The sequence below is a fragment of the Pipistrellus hanaki genome, assembly GCF_964339955.1.
Source record: "Pipistrellus hanaki genome assembly, chromosome: 9".
Lineage (NCBI taxonomy): Eukaryota > Metazoa > Chordata > Mammalia > Chiroptera > Vespertilionidae > Pipistrellus > Pipistrellus hanaki.
Genome location: NC_140511.1, coordinates 8333117 through 8355142, shown reverse-complemented (window position 1 = coordinate 8355142; position 22026 = coordinate 8333117). Strand labels below are relative to the sequence as shown.

The window sequence follows — 22026 nt, the reverse complement described above, 5'->3', positions numbered from 1 at the left end:
CGTGGTCGGCAAACCGTGGCTCGAGAGCCACTATGTGGCTCTTTGGCCCCTTGAGTGTTCTAATACTACTTCTTAAAAAAAAAAAAAAAAAAAAAAAAAAAACTCGCCCAGCCGAAACCCGTTTGGCTCAATGGATAGAGTGTCGGCTTGGGGACTGAAAGGTCCCCAGTTCGATTCCGGTCAAGGGCATGTACCTTGGTTGCGGGCATATCCCCAGTAGGGGGTGTGCAAGAGGCAGCTGATCGATGACTCTCTCTCATCGATGTTTCTAGCTCTCTATCTCTCTCCCTTCCTCTCTGTACAAAATCAATAAAATATATTTTAAAAAAAACAAAACTCGCCCAGGCCAAAAACCTACTTCTGGGCATGGGCCACGAAGTTTCAGTCGCACTGCACGTGGTGCTTTGTGGAAGAGCCACACTCAAGGGGCCAAAGAGCCACATGTGGCTCACGAGCCGAGGTCTGCCGACCACTGGCATGGGGGAGTGGTGCCCCAACCTCATGTTCTTAAGGGTCAGCTGCACTTCTTTCTGCGCAGATGGTACAGGTGAGGCATCTCCTGTTACCGACCTGACCTCCAGTGTTTCTAAAAGCCCGTCCCATAGCAGGGAATCTGTTGGGTTTTGGTTTTTTTTAATCCCCACCTGAGGATATTTTTTCCATGGATTTCTAGAGAATAGAAGGGAAGGCGTGGGGGTGGGGGGAGAAACATCGACACCGGAGAGACATTGATTGGTTGCCTCCTGCATGCACACACCCCTACCGGGGCTGGGGAATCTGCAGCTGCGATACGCGTCCTTCGCCAGGAATCAAACCCACTACCCTTTGGTCCACAGGCAACACTCTAACCACTGAGCAACCAGCCAGGGCTCTGTTGGCTTTTATGACTGGGGGGGACGGGCGGAGAGACACTCCACCTCTCACTTCTGTTTTCCGGTACGTTGTCTTAGTTTTAGGTTGGGTCATTCTAGATGGTGTAAAGATGGCAATTCCATGTTATATCTTAACCAGCCTTGCAACTTAAACAGGAAAAAGAGTTCCCTTTTCTGTAGAGTCAGCCAAAGGCCTGAAGCTAATGTGGATTTAGTCTGGTAGGACTGGCTGGGGTCTCATGTCCACTCCTGCATCGTCACTTCGGCCAGGCCAGGTTCATGTGCCCCGTCTTGAGGCTGGTGGGTGAGGTCATCCCCTTTTAACTACGGGGCCCGGGAGTGGGACGGAGCGGGGAGGGCGGGATGCTGTGCTGGAAGAGGAGGAGGAGGTTTGGAGACAGAAGAACAAGCGCTCACCATGCTCTCTGCGCTGCTCGGACGGACGGCGGCGGGTGCTTCAGGGAGAAGGAGCTGGCAGTGAGGCAGCAAGACGCTCTTGGTCCTCATCGTGAATTAGGGCAGTAAGGAAGTGCTCTCCAGGATTGTTGTTCGTTTTAACACTAACTAGGCTAATTGTTTGCATTATTAAGCTCAACTAAACTGTATGTAGCAAAAAAATACAGCAATGTCTAACAGTCCCTGAAAACACTCAAGCACAGCGCCACGCTGGGAGGAGCCCAGACTGCCTGCCCATTAGCCGTTAGCTCTTGTGCAGAAAACTCCACAGAAAGCTCCATGAAGCAACTGACAAGATGCAAGTGTTATTATAGTCTTATTTCCTCCAAAAAACAAGGGTAACTTCTGATTTGCATTAGCTTTTGTTTTTGTTTTGTTTTTTATTATTATTTTTTATTATTTTTTAATTAACCTTTATTATTCATATTATTACAAAAGTTCCTCATTTTTTCCCCCCTCCATCAGGTTCCTATCCCACCCTCTGCCCTTTCCCCATCCCCCATTGTCCTCATCCATACGTGCACAGTTTTTGTTCAGGCTCTTCCCACAACCCCCCTCTCCTCTTTTCCCTGAGAATCATCAGTCCACTCCCCTTCCATACCTCTGATTCTATTATATTCAACAGTTAATATTGTTCATCAGGTTTTTTAATTCCCTTGGTTTTTAGATTCACTTGTTGATAGTTATGTATTTGTTGTTCATAATTTTTATCTTTATTTTCTTTCTCTTCCGAAAGATCCCCCTTCAGCAATTCATATAATTCTGGTTTGGCGGTGATGAACTCCTTTAGCTTTTTTTTATTTGTGAACTTTTTACCTGGCCTTCGATTCTGAGTGATAGCTTTGCTGGGTAGAGTATTTTTGGCTGTAGGTTCTTGCTATTCATCTCCTTGAATATTTCTTGCCATTCCCGTCTGGCCTGCATGGTTTCTGTTGAGAAATCAGCTGACAATCGTATGGGTGCTCCTTTATAGGTAACTACCTGCTTTTCTCTTGCTGCTTTTAATATTCTCTCTTTGTCTTTTGCTCTTGGAATTTTAATTATGATGTGTCTTGGTGTGGTCTCCTTTGGATTACTTTTGTTTGGGGTTCTGTGCGCTTCCTGGACTTGTAGGTCTAATTCTTTCACCAGGTGAGGGAAGTTTTCTGTCACTATTTCTTCCAGTATTCTTTCGGTATCTTGCTCTCTTCTCTTCTTCTGGGACCCCCATAATTCTGATGTTGGTTTGCTTGAAGTTGTCCCCGAGGTTTCTTACATTATCTTCAACTTTCTGTATTCTCTTGTCTTCTTACTTCTGCGGAGGAGTATCTTCTGGCTCTTTATGTTCCAAATCTTTGATTGATTCTTGCGATCTTCCATTCTGTTTTTAGGACTCTGTATAATATTTTTTATTTCAGAAAATGTATTCTTTATTTCTTGTTGATCCCTTATTATTTCTAGTTGATCCCTTTTCATATCCTCATAGGTCTTATCAGCCTTTTCTAGGAAATTCCTGAAAAACCTTATAAGAGTGGTTTTGAACTCTATATCCAGTTGCTTTTTGTCCTCCATTTCTTTCGTTTGTGATCTGTTTCCTTGTCTCGGCATTTTCGCAGCTTCCCTGAGTTGGTAGTCTTAAAAGTCTCTGTGTTCAGCTTGGATGGGGTGGAGTTTCAGGGTGGAGCCTACAGCCTTGGCTTCTGTCAGCCCCGCCCTATGAGGCTCCTGAGTCTTAGTATTCCTCAGGGTCCTTCAGTACTTGTTGCAAGCACCTCTGAGAGAAAGGTGCCCTCGAGTTTCGCCAAATAGTCTAGGCTCTCCCCCAGTGAGCCCGGAACTGGGGTTCAGTTCAGTTGGAAGTGGGATTGAAGTGGGGTTCAGAGCACTCTGCGCGATGCGTGCGCCTCCAAGACTTCCTTTCGCCACTCCCCTGGGATTCCGCCTTACAGTCCAGGCTCCCTCTGTATGAGCCTAGGTCCCCAGGGTCTGGCCTAGAACTGGGGTTCAGCGCTGTTGGAACCGGGGTTCAGCACAGTCCAGAGCTTTTACTTCTCTTTCCCGCTAGGGAATGCCAGCCAGGCACTCAGCCTCCCCCACCTCTCCGACTCTGTTCTCTCCGTGTGCACAGTGTGTCTCTGTACCTTAGGCTTTTACAGCTCCTCTGATTTTTCTTCTGGTTTTCTCTTTCCTTCTCATTGTAGAATTTCCAGTCAGTCGACTTTCCTGTAGTTCTGGGTAATGTCCATTTTGTATTTTAGTTGTATTTTATTGAAATTGTTGTGTGAGGCTGCAGTTAGGTGTTACCTATGCCGCCATCTTGGATTCTCGTCTGCATTAGCTTTTGTTGATATGATTCAGTGAGGAGTCTTTACTCGACAAATTAAAGGTACACCAAATGTTCTTTTTTTTCTCCTTCCTTATACCCCTTCCCTCACTTCTGCCGAGGCCTCTGTTCTCATCCTCCCACACAGGAGGCGTGTACTCCTCCCCTCTCCGCGCTTCGGGGTTGTGTCTGTGCTGTGGCTTACAGTGTAGAAAGGGAGGAAGCCCCCAGGGGGCTCTGCTCACCCTGCTGCCTCTGAGTGCCTGGGGCTTAAGGAGATGTGATCAGAAGAGTGAAGTGCAGACTCGGGGCCCACAAATACCTGTGAGGCATCGTCTGTATATATCACGTGGTAGGAATTTGTGTGCCGTCAGTATTGTAAACCATCGGACAAACAGTAAAAGTTAAATATAGAATCAGTCAGCCCTTACCAGTGTGGCTCAGTGGGTAGAGCATCAGCCCTCGAAGCAAAGGGTCTTGGGTTCGATTCCCATTCAAGGCACATACCTGGGTTGCAGATTCAATCCCAAGGAAGCAATCAATCGATGTCTCTCCTCACACCTCTTCCCTGTTCCTTCTGCCTTTCCACTTACTCTAAAAATCAATGGAAAAATAAAAAATATCCTCGGTGAGGATTAACAAAAAACTACATATATATTTCAAAGATCACTTAGTTTTTAGTGGAAGAAGTATCAGTAGTCTTAAGCCTAGGGGTGGAGATAAATGTGTGTGTGTGTGTGTGTGTGTGTGTGTGTGTGTGTGTAAAACCCACAACATGCTGCTAACCTGGTTTCTGTCTTGGTCTGTCGTTCCAGGGCTTACATTGAGGTGGGCTTCCATTTGGTTTATATGTAGCTGAGGAATTCCCAGCTCCACTAAATAAAGTCACAGCAGCCTGAGCAAGTGCCACCTTATGCTCATGGTAACTGAAAACTGGTTGGCCAGCTTAGAGATTGAATCTGTAGTTTTTGTGGTATTACTGCTTGTCTTTTCTTTTTTTTTAATCCTCACCTAAGGATATTTTTTCTTGATTTTCAGAGAGAGTGGAAGGAAGGAAGGGATGGGAGAGAAAGAGAGAGACATCAATGTGAAAGAGACACATCAATTGGTTGCCTCTCTACGGCGCCCCTACTGGGGCTGGGGATCGAACCTGCAACCCAGGTTTGTGCCGTGAATGCAAATTGAACCCGAGACCCGTCGGTGTGAGGGCTGGCGCTCTATCCACTGAGCCACACTGGCCAGGGTTTTGTGGTATTACTTTTAAATCTCACGTTGTTCACAATTAGTAGGTTAGTGCCCTCTTTCTTTCTACTTTACCTATTTTTAAAAGGTATAACAAACGGAAGCATGCCATCAGATAAATGCCTTCCAGCTGAGCATTTTGTAAGGTTTTTATTTGTTTGTTTTTTTGTTTTAGCTACCCATAAAGGAGGCCAACTTGTCTAATTGGTAGATTTGTAATCATTTTGCCAAAATATCTTGAACCTCGAAGCAGTAACTTTTTTTTTTTTTTTTTTAATATATTTGATTGATTTTTTACAGAGAGGAAGGGAGAGAGATAGAGAGCTAGAAACGTCGATGAGAGAGAAACATCGACCAGCTGCCTCTTGCACACCCCATACTGGGGATGTGCCCGCAACCCAGGTACATGCCCTTGACCGGAATCGAACCCGAGACCTTTCAATCCACAGACCGACGCTCTACCACTGAGCCAAACCGGTTTCGGCTCGAAGCAGTAACTTTATAGTCTTACCCAAAACCTTTTAAACTGTGTTGTATTTGAGAAATGGGAAAAGAAACAGCTGTGGGCAGATTACAACTGTTGTTGTCTGACCTTCTGTGTCTGACACCTCTCCTTCCTATAGCCCTTCCCCCAGGTCTGCATGGAGGACACTTTACAGTGAAATGACAGACCAGGAGAATAACAACAACATCTCAAGTAACCCCTTTGCTGCTCTTTTTGGCTCTCTGGCTGATGCCAAGCAGTTTGCAGCAATCCAGAAGGAGCAGCTGAAGCAGCAACCTGGTAAGTGGAGGAGCCGGCAGCCGCGGCTGAGGAGTTCAGTTTGCCACCCGTGGTCTTAGGCTCCGCAGCAGCGACCCCAGGGGGAGAGCCGCTAGCAGGGTCCCCTAGACCATCGGAAACACAAACGTGTTCATCACGATTCCTAACGGTAGCCAAATTACAGTTATGAAGTAGCAACGAAAATAATTTTATGGTTGGGGTCACCACAACATGAGGACCTGTATTAAAGGGTGGCGGCATTAGAAAGGTTGAGAACCACTGGTTTAGGGCATAAGTTGGGGTCCGTGGGATTGTTCGCCTTTATTTGTTTTGTGATGGGTCCTTTCTCCCTGTCCTGCCCTGTAGAAAGGATGGTTTTGAAGTAACAGATGCCAATCAGGACATTGTTTTATTTTTTTAAGTCGCCTGGTAAAAGATAGTTCAATAAATCTTTTTATCATAGAAGCTGAAGTTTTAGGTAGAGGTATGGAAAGCAAGTCACAACTATAGAAAGCAGGAGTGTAAATGGGAAAATTATAAACGGTTTTGGCCTCTGGACAAATGGATGGCATTTGTTCTCAAGCCCAGTACCTCCATCTGCCTCCGTGAATGCTTCCTCCACACCGCGGAGTCACTGCCCAGCTTCCTGCTGCGGGAGCGGGTCCCCAGGCAGCGGGACCCTTCGCCTTCATGGGAGAGACCAGGGGAGCAGCTCACGGGGCAGAAAAACTGTTCTGCTCATCCGGAACCAGCATTAACATGAGGCCTCGCCTCTGCGTATAAGGAGTCAGTCCCGAAGAATCAGCATGTGTTTCCAAACGCACCAGCCTTCAGAGAGTGCCGTCTTTCAGACCAGAAATCGCTCCCCTCTGTTACCACCGAGAGTTGTGGTGTGCTTCTTTTTAGGAAAGGAGAGATGTTTGTATTTCCCTTTATTCTGTTATTTTAAAAGTGTTTGGGTATGTAGTGGTGTGTAGCCACGCTCTCTGATCAGGATTGAATGGGGAGATAGATGCATAGCAGACCCGGAAGGGTGAGGGGGTCGTCGAAGCAAGGGAGAAATAAATTAACGGTGACCTGTGTGTGTTTATAGCCACTTGCTGCCAGAGAAACAGCAGGCGGTGCGACTTAACTGCTGGCATTTTCATGTGCTAGAAAGAGGCAGGTCTGGTCTCAGCCTCTGAAAACTCTCCCAGGGCCCTCGGATATGGGCTTGGAATGAGAAACCTTCGTTAGGAGGTAGGAGGTGAGAAAGGAGAGTGAGGAACAGGGAAATTAAGGAAACGAGGAAAAAAATTGGAGTATGTGGTTGAGGGAAATTCTGCTAAGTAGGTCTTAGCTCCTGTCACTCTTGGGAGTTCAGAGAGCTCAACAGCATATGAGCAGAGGAATGGACGTGTGTCCTCTGACTGTAAACGGACATAAGGCTGGCTCGAGCTGGAAGCATGGTGGGCACCAGGCAGTCAGACAGTTCAGGTTCATGCCCTTTGGTTACTATTCTGGCACCTCATCGTCTTAGTTTGTTTGCACTGAGTTATCAGGCCACCACATCTAACTGTTCCACCAGCGTGAGCACTCTGCCCACACCTTTGCCTCATATATTGAGCTTCACTTTTGTTTATTTACTAGAGGCTCAGTGCACAAACTCATGCACCAGTGGGGTCCCTCGGCCTGGCCTGCAGGATTGGGCCAAAACCGGCTCTTCGACATCCCTTGAGGGGTCCCGAATTCCGAGGGGGTGCAGGCCAGGCCGGGGAGGAACGTGGGAGGTTCGCAGCCGGGGAAGGGACCTCGGGGGGGCTCCAGGGCCGTCTTGCTCAGTCCCTGTTGGTCGGACCCCAACCGCAAGCTAACCTACCAGTCAGAGTGTCTGCGCATTCATTTCCAAGAACACGCCAAGTGCTTCACTGCTAAAAATGGAACCAATGTTACAGTGAAAAGTGAAAAATGCCTGTAAGCAAATGCTTTTATTCGGGCTGGAATATTCAAGAGTTTAAAGTTCAGGAAGAGCCTGATACTTTTCGAATTAATTTAGCAGTCCTTTTAGAATGCTTACCTATATTTGAATCAAGTCCTGTGCCAGGGAATTTAACTGCATTTCGGATGTGTTACCGAGGTCTGGTTACCCTTTGATGCTATTTCTGGAAGAAGAGTGATGACAGCCTGTAAAATCAGTGCTCAGGAGCCTGAGGCAAGAGGGGCTTGATTTCTGCAGCACCAATGTCGGTAATGAAATTATCCTCAGTCGGGGCTCCGAGAAGCATTTTCCAAACCGGATATGATAAATGAGGTCCTACAGGTCGCCCTGTCTCCTGACAAGCCTTATTTCAAGTTATTTGCTTTGGGGAATGCAGGAAGCTCCCACTGTGACTATCCAAAGATTCTGATTCGATGAAATCATTAAACTGTAATCAGACCCAGGTCAACAGATACAAGATTTCCTTACTGAAGCCTTCCGCACGGCTTCGGTCCTGTCGTTAAGGTTTCTATTCCCACAGGTCCCGAGGGCTCCTCTCATTACAGCAGGTGGTTAGAGATGAGGGTGGACAAGTGTGTTTCGTAGCAAATTACTGCTGCCTGGCGAGGTTCTGAGTCTGACTTCAGTATGGCAGTGCACTGTGACATTTGTGTCTGCACCCGTGAGAGGTCACGTTCTCATTCTCGTGACTGTCCTGGGTTTCCAAAGGAAAGAACTGTGGACGAGACAGGAGCAAGAGCCCTGTACCTTGACGTTACTGTGTATTTTCTAAGTAAATGTTTTCACGTAGTCACAGGTTACCCAATACTGGACTACCCTGTGGTTCTGTCTTTGGAATTCGTGGGAATTATTATGAGCCAAGATGAAAAAAATTATCTATTCAATTCAAGTAGGATATGCAAAAAGCCTGAAAATGTAAAGTTTGATGGAGCCAAATATAAATATTCTTTTATTTATTTACTATTAGTAAAAGCAAAGGCATTGTTTATTAGTTTGAATTCTGAAAATATATCTTAAAGCAGTGATTCTTAAAGTGTTCTGTCCAAACCAGCACCATCAATATCACCTAGAAACGTGTCAGAAACTCTGCACGTGGGTCAATGAGCCTCCCCTGAGCTCCGGGAATGCTGACGTGTGCTCCTGTGTGAGGACCGTGGTGGGAAAGGATGCCTTTAAAAAAAGCATTCAGCCGAAACCGGTTTGGCTCAGTGGTAGAGCATCGGTCTGTGGACTGAAAGGTCCCAGGTTCGATTCCGGTCAAGGGCATGTACCTTGGTTGCGGGCACATCCCCGGTAGGGGGTGTGCAAGAGACAGCTGATCGATGACTCTCTCTCATCGATGTCTAGCTCTCTATCTCTCTCCCTTCCTCTCTATAAAAAAATCAATAAAATATATATTTTTTTTAAATAAAAATAAATAAAATTAAAAAAAGCATTCGGCAGCATCAGAGTGGTTGCTTTTCTCCATGATTTCCTCAAAACCTTCTGGAACCGGCAACACCAGACAAGTCTGAGTAATTATATAAATTATATGAATTTATTTTAAAGTATTCATCTTGAAGACCTGTATGAACAAGGTAAAAAGCAGTCTTTAGAGTTAGAAATACTCTTGTTTCAGACTTGTTCAGTGTAGTGAGTCCTGCCGTGAGTACTTATTACATTCCTTCTGTTTCCCTATAAGAGTTTCTCAATCAGCCGAAGCCGGTTTGGCTCAGTGGTAGAGCGTCAGTCTGCGGACTGAAAGGTCCCGGGTTCGATTCCGGTCAGGGGCATGTACATTGGTTGCGGGCATATCCCCAGTAGGGGGTGTGCAAGAGGCATCTGGTCGATGTTTCTCTCCCATCGACGTTTCTAGCTCTCTGTCTCTCTCCCTTTCTCTCCATAAAAAAATCGATAAAATATATTTTTTTAAAAATCGCACTATGTCATTTCTATAAAAAAAAAAAAAAAAAAGAGTTTCTCAATCAAACTTAAGTGGAGAGAGCCAGTTAAGTCGTTTTGCATTTCCTGGGTAATTAGAATGAAATAATTTTATAGCATGTAGATATTTAATAAAACATGTTACTTAAAAATGAAGAAAAAATACATTCTCTTAAAGTCAAGGAAAAACATTTAAAATTATTAAAGGCACATTGATCTAGTAGGTAATTTTTTATCACTAGGATTCTGTAGTGAAAATCATGTTGTTAATTTTTGATACTGGTGTACAATTTTGACACTGGTGTATAATTAATTATGAGTAGAAAGAATTAAACTTTTGATTTGCAAAATGTGATAGGACTTAGGCAGGGATTTCAGAATCCTGAACTTAAGATATTGCCTAATACAACTTAACAGCAAAACAAAAAATAAAACGAAGCAGCAAACAATCCAAATTAAAAATAGGCAGAGGATCTGAAGAGACATTCTTCCTAAAGGGACCTACAGATGACCAGCAGGCACATGAAAAGGCAGTCAATATCACTAATTACCTGGATACTGGACATTAAACCACAGTGAGACATCACCTCACATTTGTTAGAATGGCCGTTACCAAAAAGACAAGAAATAACAAGTGCTGGTGAAGCTGTGGAGAAGAGAGAACCCTTGTATACTGTTGGTGGGAATGTAAATTGGTACAGATACTATGGAAAATAGTATGAAGGTTCCTCAAAAAATTAAAAATAGAACTGTCACATGATCCAACAATTCCTCTTCTGGGTATCTATCCAAAGAAAACAAAAACACCAGCTTGAAGAGATACATGCACCCACATGTTCATTGCAGTATTGTTTTCAATTGAAACAACCTAAATATCTATCAACAGAGTACAGATTTTAAAAAGTGATATACACATATAATGGAATATTCTTCAGCCATAAAAAGAAGAAAATCTTGCCATTTGTGACAACATGGATGGACCTTCAGGGTATTATGTTAAGTGAAATACATCAGAGAAAGACAAGTTCTGTATGATCTCACTTATCTATATATATAAAAGCCTAAGTGACTGATGGTTCAGCCAGTAGCTATGACGTGCACTGACCACCAGGGGGCAGATGCTCAACGTCTAGGTATGGAAACATGAATCAGACTGATGAATCCCAGAAGGAAGGGGGAAAGGGGGAGGGCAGAAAAAGATTAACCAAAGATCTTATATGCATACTAGAGGCCTGGTGCACAGATTCATGCACCAGTGGGGTCCATTGGCCTGGCCTGCAGGGACCAGGCCAAAACTGGCAGTCTGACATCCCCCAGGGGGTCCCAGACTGCAAGAGGGTGCAGGCTAGGCTGAGAAGCCTCTAGTATGTGAAATTAAAAAGAGCTCAGAGATAGAGAACAAGCAGGGGGTGGGGGGTGAGTGAAATGAGTGAAGGGATCCAAAGATAGGAACTTTCCGTTATAAATAAGTCCACAAGGTTGTAATTACATAGCAGGTGACTATAAGTAATACTATATTCCAAATTTTAAAGTTGCTAACAGAGTAGATCTTAAAAGTTCTCATTACAAGAAAAAAAATTCCAGCTATGTATGGTGAAATATGTTAACTAGACTTATTTTTGTGAACATTTCCCAATACATCCACATATCAAATCTTACATACCTGGAACTAAATGCTATATCTCAATTTTTTAAAATGTTGCCTGGCTTGAGATAGTCACTCATTAGCTGATTAACTTGTTTCACATGCAAAGTTATCCTTCTCTTGGTCACATTTGTCATTTTGAGGACAGTGCTTGGTTCAGCTAAGAGAGGAATGTGACTCCTATGGCTTCCATTTTTGCAGATGAACTCCAGCTCAGCCAGGATGACTCGGATAATAGCGTGTCAGAGAGCCTGGATGAGTTTGATTACTCTGTGGCTGAAATTAGCCGCTCATTCCGCTCACAGCAGGAAATATGTGAGCAACTCAACATCAATCACATGATCCAGAGGATCTTCCTCATTACTCTGGATAACAGTGAGTTTCACACTTACAACCATTCTGTTCGTTGCCTGCTCTTCCCTCTCGGGCTGGGGACTTGCTCTGAGAATCTGTTGTATCTAATGGTTAAGCAAACCTGGAACCCGGGGCTGAGGTTTCAGTGAAGCTTCGATGGAACCTAACATCAGTGTTCAGACTCAGGTGGAGCTTCCGTTCCGAGTTTGATACTGACTGCACTCTAGCTGCTTACCCTCACTGCCTCAGAGAGGGCCTGGGGGTGGCTCCCTTTCCTCTCAGAGGTGACAAGCATTTAGATGGAGTCTTCAGGCCGTGCCTTATCTGCCGTTAAACCCAAAGTTAGTGCGAATGTCTGGGACTTACTCTTTAAATGTCGTGGTGTTAGGTTTATACCAAGGCCATGCTCTATACGTGGAGGGAGGGGGAATTAAATCTTTAGATGCTGCTTTATAGGTCAAGATCCTTCTAATATCACCTGACTCAAACTTGGAGTTCAAGAGAAGTGCTATCTAGATCGGTTGTCTGTATAAAACAGAAGCATTATCCTTCACCTACTAGATTCAAACCATTTCCCAGGTGACCCGAGCATGAAGAGTGGGAACGGCATCCCCAGCCGCTGTGTGTATTTGGAAGAAATGGCAGTAGACCTCGAAGACCAGGACTGGCTTGATATGCACAACATTGAGCAGGTAGCTCCACGTGTTCCTCGGTGTGCCGTCGGCAGAAGCCAGCCGTGCACCGAGCCTGCTTACCTTTCCCGGGCGGCTGTGCTCCCCTCGGTCTCTGCGTTGTTCGGGATGTCCCTCTGTTGGTATCTTCTTACCGGCCATGGCCACATGTCCAAGTCTACCTACTCTTTAAGACAGTTAAAATATCATCTCTCTCTCTCTTCTTTGTATCTTTTCCAAAATCAAAACAGGCATTTTATAGATGCCGAATTAACATTAAAGGAATAAAAGTTTGGTAGGAAAGACATTGACAACTTGCAGGTTAACTTTGTACATTTAAATTATCTTTATATAAGTTTGAGCGAGGTCAGCAATTACAGAGTAGTAGATTTCACATGAGTTTAATTGCTGATTCTCAATACCATTCAGCAAATATTATTTTAATGCTTACTCTGTGCTAGGGGCAATACTAAACGCTTGAGCTTGATTTAGGGTAACTTTATATATCCCCAATTATGTTGTATATAGATCTTCTATAGTACTAAGACACTGGGTCCTGTTTTCCCCTTTATGCTACGTCCTGTTATTCTCAGTAACCTGTGTCAGAATTCCCTTTTATATCTTGATGTTCTAGGGTTGACTTTGCAATGGTTTAGTATTTTTGTTTTTTTGGGTCTTTTCTTAATAGGCTGTCTTTGCTCGCTTACTACTTCAAGATCCCGGCAACCACTTGATCAACATGACTTCTTCTGGGACACTCAACCTCTCTGCCGATCGAGACGCAGGGGAGAAGCACGCCTTTTGTTACCTTTATTCCTGCTTCCAAAGAGCCAAGGAAGAGGTAACGATGATAATAATTCCCACTGGGCGGTGTATTGTTCTCTTGGCTATGACTTTAGCATGTAAGCCAAAGAGCTGGATCAACGTCTTTTATATCAGTGTATATGTATCGGAGTATACCTGCAGCTAGATGCTGGCATGAGACACCATTAGTTTGTTTTCTAAAGTTTTTGTGTTTTTGTGCTTGGGATCCACCCCTTTCCCAGTGAACCAGTGCCTCTGATTCTTTCTACAAACCTCTTACACATCTCACCTTTAAGAAAGTCTGATAAACTTCTTTCACAGAGGTGTAATGACAGTGTAGACCAAGCGTGGTCACTTCCAGGATTGGAATTCTGACAGGTAGGTGATTCCTTAAAGAATGAACTCTCACGAATGTTCAAGCATCCATGCAAGAGCAGTCTTTTCTGGAATACTGTCTTTCCCCTTCTCTTGCTGTGTACACCCCTCTTCCAGGTCGTTAACAAGGCTCTTCCCTCTCTTCTCCGTGCTGTTTCCAGATTACCAAGGTTCCAGAGAACCTGCTGCCTTTCGCAGTGCAGTGCAGGAACCTCATCGTGTCTAACACCCGGACCGTCCTCCTCACCCCGGAGATATATGTGGACCAGAACATCCACGAGCAGCTGGTAGACTTGATGTTGGAGGCCATCCAAGGAGCCCGTGAGTACATGAGCAAAGCTGTGCTCACCTACGTTTGATTTCCAAGTTAAACCTCCTCCTGGTGCACTGGAAAGCCTTGGAGCCACTGTGGCCCCCAGGAACACTAAGGGTGCGAGCTCACACCTTGAATATCCGTATAGTCACCGACAGTAGGAGAGCGAAGAGCAGGGTAAAGGCACATACAATCCCACAGGCTCTTTCCTCTCTCCTTTGCCTTCTGCTAGATTTTGAAGATGTGACTGAATTTCTGGAAGAGGTCATTGAAGCCTTGCTATTGGATGAGGAAGTTCGAACATTTCCAGAGGTTATGTTCCCTGTGTTTGATATTTTGTTGGGCCGGATAAAAGATCTGGAGCTCTGCCAGATGCTGCTGTACGCGTACTTGGACATCCTGCTCTATCTCACCAGGCAGAAGGACATGGCCAAGGTAACTGGGAGGTGTACACACGCGAGCTGGAGATTTAGTAATGTGTGCTTCCCTGTTCTGAATAGAGAAGGATGTGTTGGTTGTTGTGTAGACTTAACTCTTTGAGACCCTCTCGTCCCATCACATTTTTCTCCTCATACAAACAAATAAGTAGGACTTCTCTTCTCCTACAGGTTTTTGTGGAATACATTCAGCCCAAGGACCTCAGCAATGGGCAGATGTACCAGAAGACCTTGCTGGGAGTAATCCTAAATATCTCTTGCTTATTAAAGACTCCGGGTGTCATCGAAAATCATGGCTATTTCTTGAATCCATCTCGCTCCAGCCCCCAGGAGATCAAAGTACAAGAGGCCAACATCCATCAGGTAGAACTGCTTATGGTGTATCGGCCCCCGGGCTTAGATTAAGTGGTTTCTTCAGGAGGCAGGGCAAATGCGGCTGCTTGGGCTCGTGGGTGACGTGGGTGGCTTTCTCCTGTAACCGTGTGAGAAAAGCCTCCAGTTTGTGCTGAGAGCCGAGGAAAACCCTCCTGTGGCTTAGACTAACCTGCTGCTGCTCTTCGTGCTGTACACAGCCTCTTCCTCTTGGCCCTGCTTTTTCTCACCAACCTGTTTCTTACAACTTTAGCTCATAAACCTTCTGACTGAGCTCCAGCCTACAAACTAATTTTTTTTTTCCTGTCCCTCCTTCCTATGTCCCCTCTATTTGGGCTTTCTGGCATTCATTGCAGTAGAAGTCTGGCCAGCATGAGGCAGTACATGGTTGAATTTGAGTTAGTTTGCATCTCCCATACTCACAACTCTCTAACGCCCAGATTTGCAAATTACAGCAGTAGCCACATCCTGCCTGCTTTTGTAAATAGTTTTTAAATAGTTTGATTGAACACAGCCATGCCCATTTGTGTATGTGTGGTTATGGCTTCATTTCATGCCATAACGGTAGAGTTGAATAGTTGCTATAGCAACCATATGGCATGAAAGGCCAAAAATATTTATTACTTAACCCTTTGCAGAAACCTGTTACTGACCCTACTCTAAAGCTCCATCAATACCCCCTGCAGTTGGGAAGCTTGTCAGGAAATCTCTCATAAAAGCCTAGGAAATTGCTTAAATTAGAACTGTGGATAAGGCATAGGAAGAGTACAGAAAAGATGAGGATTGGCATATTTTTAGAAATTGGCATATTTTTAGAAGTGGCTAAGTTTTGGGAGCAACAAATACTAGGATTGTGAAACTGGAATGTTCTGTGGTTGTTTTCTGGTTAAACAGTTCATGGCTCAGTTCCATGAAAAGATCTACCAGATGCTGAAGAACTTACTCCAGCTCTCCCCAGAAACCAGACACTGTGTCCTGTCCTGGCTGGGAAACTGTTTACATGCAAATGCAGGCCGCACCAAGATCTGGGCCAACCAGATGCCAGAAATCTTCTTCCAGATGTATGCCTCGGATGCCTTCTTTCTGAACCTGGGTGCTGCTCTCCTGAAGCTGTGCCAGCCATTTTGCAAACCCAGGTCCTCTCGGCTGCTCACCTTTAACCCCACTTACTGTGCGCTGAAGGAGTTGAATGATGAAGAACGAAAAATAAAAAATGTACACATGAGAGGTAGGGGAGTACTGGGCTTCCCAAAACATGTGTGTGTGAGTGTGTGTGTGTGTGTGTGTGTGTGTGTGTGTGTCTAAAACACTCACAACCTTATCTTTTCTCATAAAGGTGACTTGTAAGAAGATGAGGCAGACAGAAGAGCTATTATAAATTTTACAAGGACAGACTTTTTAAAATAACACTGGTGGCTTTTAGATGTGCTTTAGTGAGACCTTCTTTCTGAATTTGGAAATCTTGGGTATTCATTCATTATTTCTTTAAAAATGAGTGAAGCACAGTCCTTATCCTTTATGAATTCAGAAATGACAGGAGAAGGGAGTTACATTGACAGGTAACCATAATATGGTGTAGGGCCGAGCTATGGGAACACAGAGAAAGGAGTGAGAAATTCTACGGAAGTTAGAGGTCTTCATAGCTGATTTTCCAGAGATGAAAGCAGCAAAAGAATCTAATATAAGGGTAATATGCTAATTAGACCGGACAAAGCCACGGTGGCAGGGGCTGAGGCAGAGGTGGTTAGGGGCAAGCAGGCCGGCAGGGGAGAGCAGTTAGGGGGATCAGGCCAGCAGGCAGGTGAGCGGTCAGGAGCCAGTGGTCCTGGATTGGAGAGAGATGTCCAGCTGCTGGTTTTAAATTGGCAGTTGGACATCCCCCAAAGAGTCCCAGATTGGAGAGGGTGAAGGCTGGGCTGAGGGACCACCTCACACATACTCCCACACCCCCCGTGCACAAATTTGGTGCAAAGAGCCTCTAGTCCCTTTATCAGAGGGAATATCAAGTATAAAGGTACAAAGCTATGGAGAGGCTTGACTAAGGAATAGTGAGAAGGTCATTGTGGCTAAAGCAAGGGGTAGGTGGGAGGAGGGGAGGGTATGGGAACAGCAGGAAATGAGTCTGGGGAGGCAGAAGATTGAAACCAGATTAGAGAAAACAGCAATACGGAGAAGTGGAAAGAAAGCATTCATAATCCTACTACTCAGAATGAATCATGCTTAATTTCGGTGAATGTATTTCCCCTCAGTTTTATAACTCTTCGAGTTGTAAAAGTAATACATGTTCAAAAACAAATAATCTTAAATACAGAAAAACCCAAAAGAGCTACAGTGATCCATTCTCTAATATCTGAAAAATCTAGTTACCTCATTCCTTTTAATTTTTGGTATTTTATGATTAAGCTAAAGACATTTAACGGCATTTCTGTCGATAGTGAGAGCCAAAAGATATTTTTAGACAAAGGAGTGGTGAGGAGATAAGATTTGTTTTTAAGAAGATACTACTTTGAAAAGGAAGATGTCACTGGTAGCAGTAAGGAAGTGGAATAGAGTCGGGACCTAGGAGAGAGGCTTCTGGCAAACTGCTTACTGTGCCTTCTGACTTCTTTGAGGTTTGGACAAAGAAACCTGCCTTATCCCAGCTGTGCAGGAGCCAAAATTTCCCCAGAGCTACAACCTGGTGACGGAGAACCTGGTCCTGACAGAGTACACCTTACACTTGGGATTTCACAGGTAACTCCTGACGGCACTAGGAAAGGCCATGCAGTCGTGTTGATGAGCAGCAAGTTCAGAGGCGTCTCACGCAACCTCCTTCTCCGGAAGGCTCACGTTAGGTCTGGTAGAAAAAGGGCATTATTTGCATTTGTTTGTGTTTACATGAATTGGTTTTCTCCAAATAACTTGAATTTATTTTTATTTATTGACCTATTAAACTTATTAAAATTTAAGATGCACTAGTATTTTTCTCTAAACTTGCAAATTTTAAAATCACTGTTATCTGTCTAAGTGGAATTGTTTTCATTTAATATTTCACTCTTTGCTCTTGAATATCCATTATTTACTACTCCTGATGAAAAAAGACTAAGCTCTACTCTATGGTGTAGAGACAGAATTAAAGAAATGTTTATAAGGGATTTCAATAAGGTCAGTAAGACCACAAAAGATCCACATTGCAAAGATAAAGGGAATTCTGGAAGTGTGAAAGTTAAGAACTTGAGGGTATAATTTTCGAAAATGGTTCTGGTTCTAGCTAGCTGTAGTCATTCTAGAATTTTGTTTCCCTCTGGTTCAGCTGATTGTGACTATGAGTATAAATAAGAAGAGAGAAAAATTACTCATAGTTGTAGTCTACATCACAGGTGGGGAACCTTTTTTCTGCCAAGGGCTGGTTGCATATTTATAACATCATTCACAGACCACACAAAATTATCAGTTTAAAAATTAGCCTGCTGCTGTGGATAGAGCATCAGCCTGTGGACTGAAGGGTCCCAGGCTCGATTCTAGTCAAGGGCATGTACCTTGGTTGCAGGCACATGGCCAGTAGGAGGTGTGAGGAGGCAGCTGATTGATGTCTCTAACTCTATCCCTCTCCCTTCATCTCCATAAAAAGTCAATAAAATATAAAATTAAAAAATTAGCCTGCTATATGTGGGCTAATTTAATTAATTATTAAATGTGTAGACATTTAGTTAACTCACCCCTATTGCCGTGGCAGGGCCAGACCAAACGATTCCGTGGGCCGGAGGTTCCCACCTCTGGTCTGTAGGATGGGACATTGAGGGTGGCCGTTTTTTAATATCTTATCAGAGTATTTCAATTGACAGTGCATTGTTCAAAACTTAGCAGATCTCTTAAAAAATGAAATTACATCTTTATTAGAGAGTTTTTCTATCCCTCTCATTGACAATTTAAATGAGACAATAGATAACAATTGAGCATGTTTTTGGCCTGTTCAGCCACCTAGATTCAAACACAGAAATGAATGTCATCTAGTTTCCCAGGAGGGCTGCTCCCCCAGACATCGCTGACAGGGCCGAAGAAGGTGGTTTGGACCGTACACACAGGGAAACGACCCATAGCATTGAATTGTGGGTCTTCCTTTCCTTAGAGAACATTTGGCTGGCCCTTTGTGACAGGTAACAGACACTGAACAGCAGAAGCTTTTACGTTGCCCCGGTGGCTGCTTGCTTATAGGTGGTCTTTATTACTGTCGAGCCTCTTTTTAATCCTCACTCCTTGGGGATTTTTCCATTGATTTTTAGAGAGAGTGGAAGAAAGGTGGGGAGGAGAGAGAGACACATGGACTGGTTGCCTCCCACATGCGCCTGTTCCGGGACAGGGATCGAACCTTGACCAGGAATCAAACCTGCAACAGCCGATGCTCTAGCCACTTAGGTACACCAACCAGGGCTTTAGTTCTCTTCTAACCATGGAAAGACGGTCCGTATCACTATATCCAAGTACATTCATTGCACTTGTGGGTTGTCTAACTCTCCTCCTGGGCTTCTTGTACTTTGTTTAGTAATTTATTTGACATAGTAATATCCCAGCCTGCACCCTGCCTACTATTTAATTACTTGTTATTATGTTGAAGACTGGTAACATTTTCCAGTGCTGTGCCCCCTGCCTCTTTCTTGTCAATAACTTTCATGAGTGTCTTCTGTATTGTCTTAATTGCAACTTCCTACATCCTAAAAGAGATACTAGAATAAATTAATGAGGATTTGTCCCTAGCCAGTTTGGCTTAATGGATAAAGTGTTTGCCTGTGGACTGAAAGATCCCATATTTGATTCTGGTCAAGAGCATATGCCCAGGTTGCAGGCTCAATCCCAAGTAGGGGGCATGAAGGAGGTAGCTGATCAATGATTCTCATTATTGATGTTTCTATCTATCTCTCTCCCTTCTTCTCTGAAATTAATAAGATATATATATATATTAAATATACAAAAAACTATTATAAAAATAAAAGGCCCAGTGCACAAATTTGTGCACCAGTGGGGTCCCTCAGCCTGGCCTTGAGGGATCAGGCCGAAACGGGCTCTCCGACATCCCCCAAGGGGTCCCGGATTGTGAGAGGGCACAGGCCAGGCAGAGGGACCCAGTGGTGCATGATCAGAGACGGGGAGGGACACCATAGGTTGGCCAGCCAGGGAGTGACTGTGGATGGGCTCCAGGATGTATCTGGCCCATCTTATTCTGTCCCAATCAGCTGGACCCCAGCAGCAAGCTAACCTACCAGTTGGAATGTCTCCCCCTATTGGTCAGTGCATATCATAGTGACTGGTTGAGCAGCCTTAGCATATCATTAGCATCTTACACTTTGATTGGTTGAATGGCCAACTGGAAGATCAGACACTTAGCATATTAGGCTTCTATTACATAGGATGAGGATTTGTATTTCTGGAATAGAAAGTACTCAACTATCCCTGTATGAGCCTCCTGACCCAGTCTCTTCTGCTTTCTTGGAGTCAGGTTGCATGATCAGATGGTAAAAATCAACCAAAATCTGCACCGGCTGCAGGTCGCCTGGCGGGAAGCTCAGCAAAGCTCTAGCCCTGCGGCTGACAACCTGCGTGAGCAGTTTGAGCGACTGATGACCATCTATCTCTCTACCAAGACCGCCATGACTGAGCCACAGATGCTACAAAACTGCCTCAACTTGCAGGTGTCCCTGGCCGTTCTCCTGGTTCAGCTGGCCATAGGCAATGAGGGCGCCCAGCCCGTAGAGCTGACCTTCCCTCTGCCCGATGGCTACAGCTCCTTGGCCTACGTGCCAGGTAAGCGGGCCTCCTTAGGGACTTCCTGTTTATAGCCACCGGCTTTGACTGGGTCACTTTGGAAGTTAAACCCTTTCTTAGTTATCATCCAGCTGTTTTTGGACAAACTCCTCCTGCTTGCAGATGCCATCTCCTGGTGAATGCGTGGGGGCTGCCAGCCTCGTCCTCAGCCTGTGGCCTCCGCTGTGCACATCAGAAGACAGAGGCTTTTTAGAGTCAGGGGTTCCAGCTGTCAGTTTCCATCATTAATATTGTTTGTTGCTCAACCTGGAAATTTATCTAACTCTCCCTGTGCTAGTCTTTATGGGGAAATCATTTCCTATTGGTTAACCAGGAAGGGTTGTATATATATGTGGTTGACAGGTGTTGTCCATCAAAATCAGATTCTATGTTTTTGGTAACTGTATTGGTCATCCATTGTTGAGTAATAAATTATCCCAAAACACAGAAACTGTAAAACAGCAAACAGCCCACACCGTGTCTGGTGTCAGGGACCAGGAGCAGCCTCGCTGCATGGTTCCCGTTCTGGGTCTTGTGTGAGGTTCGGCCGTCGCTGACGGATCTGCTCCCAGCCTGTCCCGTGGCGCCTGCTGGCCTCTTCTAGGCCACGCGGGTCCCTCCTCAGTGCCACTCCTGATCGGGCGGCTGGCTCCCCGCAGAGCAAGGGCCCATGGGTGCTGCTCTTACAACTGATCATGGAGCGGACATGCCACCAGCTGTGTATGCCTCCGGGTGTGTCCTCTACCCTGAGGAGTGCAGGGCGGGACGCCCAGGGCATGAGTGCCAGGAGGTTAGGACCACCCTGGAGACTGGCTAGCTCCGTCACCTAGTGAGTCTTCAAGATCTTTCAGGCGCCTAAAGGGCTGTTCGTGCACAGTTATGGTTGAGTGTGGAAAACCCATACACTCTCTGAAACTGCCCTGATGTGTTAACAGTATTTTTGTGTCCCTACTGCTCTTACATTATTGGATAAAAATAAAAATTGACACTTTTAAAGGAGACTCTACACTTACTAACTTATCACCCTTCCTAGCACCTACAAGACATTGGGTACTGTAACCTTCACTGAGTACAGTGGATTTGTATGTACAGAAAGTCAGGCATTTGGCTAATTCCAGTGACTTTTTTTCCAGAATTCTTTGCAGACAACCTGGGTGACTTCCTCATCTTCCTCCGCCGCTTTGCCGATGACATGTTGGAGACGTCCGCAGACTCCCTGGAGCACGTGCTTCACTTCGTCACCGTCTTCACAGGCAGCATAGAAAGGTGACCGCTGGGCTCCCGCGTCCCTGGTTAGAGCCGCAGAGCGTTCAGAGACTTCTTTGCGAGGAAACAGCCGCTCCAAGGGTTCCTCCAGAAGCTGTCAGTCACCTGACCATCCTATGGGGAGCCAGAAACCCCACTCTTGCCAGGCAGAGGCCTTTGCCCACAGGAAATTTGGACTTTCCGGTGAGGTGCCTGATAGGCATGCCACTGCCGCCAGCCTGGTGAAGCTCACCTGGTGCAGAAGCCCGGCCATGGCAGCAGGTGCTGACGGTCTTTAATAACCGCATGAGGCAGTTTGCTATGGCCAGTTTGGGTGAGCAGTAAACTTAGGTAAATGCTTTCTGACTTCAAGGTTTGCTCGTTCATCGCTTCTAGTCTTTGCCTAAGGATGATCTCACTGGCGGCAGATGCCTCTCTGGTTGGTTCTGCTGCCTCGGCCTGAGGAGGCAAACAGTGTGTGCGCAGTGTAGATTGGCTC

General features: G+C 45.1%; 1 protein-coding gene and 1 pseudogene across 2 annotated transcripts in view; both read left to right on the top strand.

Moving 5' to 3' along the window:
* Positions 1–22026, top strand: part of UBE4A (ubiquitination factor E4A) — a 54686-nt gene that overhangs the window by 4740 nt on the left and 27920 nt on the right. Inside the window, exons 2-12 of the mRNA XM_084895569.1 lie at positions 5496–5656; positions 11380–11553; positions 12112–12224; positions 12892–13044; positions 13544–13703; positions 13928–14130; positions 14304–14495; positions 15399–15732; positions 17117–17237; positions 19978–20282; positions 21416–21548. Of these exons, the coding sequence (XP_084751695.1) occupies positions 5536–5656; positions 11380–11553; positions 12112–12224; positions 12892–13044; positions 13544–13703; positions 13928–14130; positions 14304–14495; positions 15399–15732; positions 17117–17237; positions 19978–20282; positions 21416–21548 (2009 nt within the window). The 5' untranslated portion in view covers positions 5496–5535. The remainder of the gene's footprint in view (positions 1–5495; positions 5657–11379; positions 11554–12111; positions 12225–12891; positions 13045–13543; positions 13704–13927; positions 14131–14303; positions 14496–15398; positions 15733–17116; positions 17238–19977; positions 20283–21415; positions 21549–22026) is intronic.
* Positions 7081–8589, top strand: LOC311627493 (cell cycle checkpoint protein RAD1-like; annotated as a pseudogene). The gene is made up of 2 exons: positions 7081–7111; positions 7354–8589. The product of its transcript is annotated as a cell cycle checkpoint protein RAD1-like (transcript).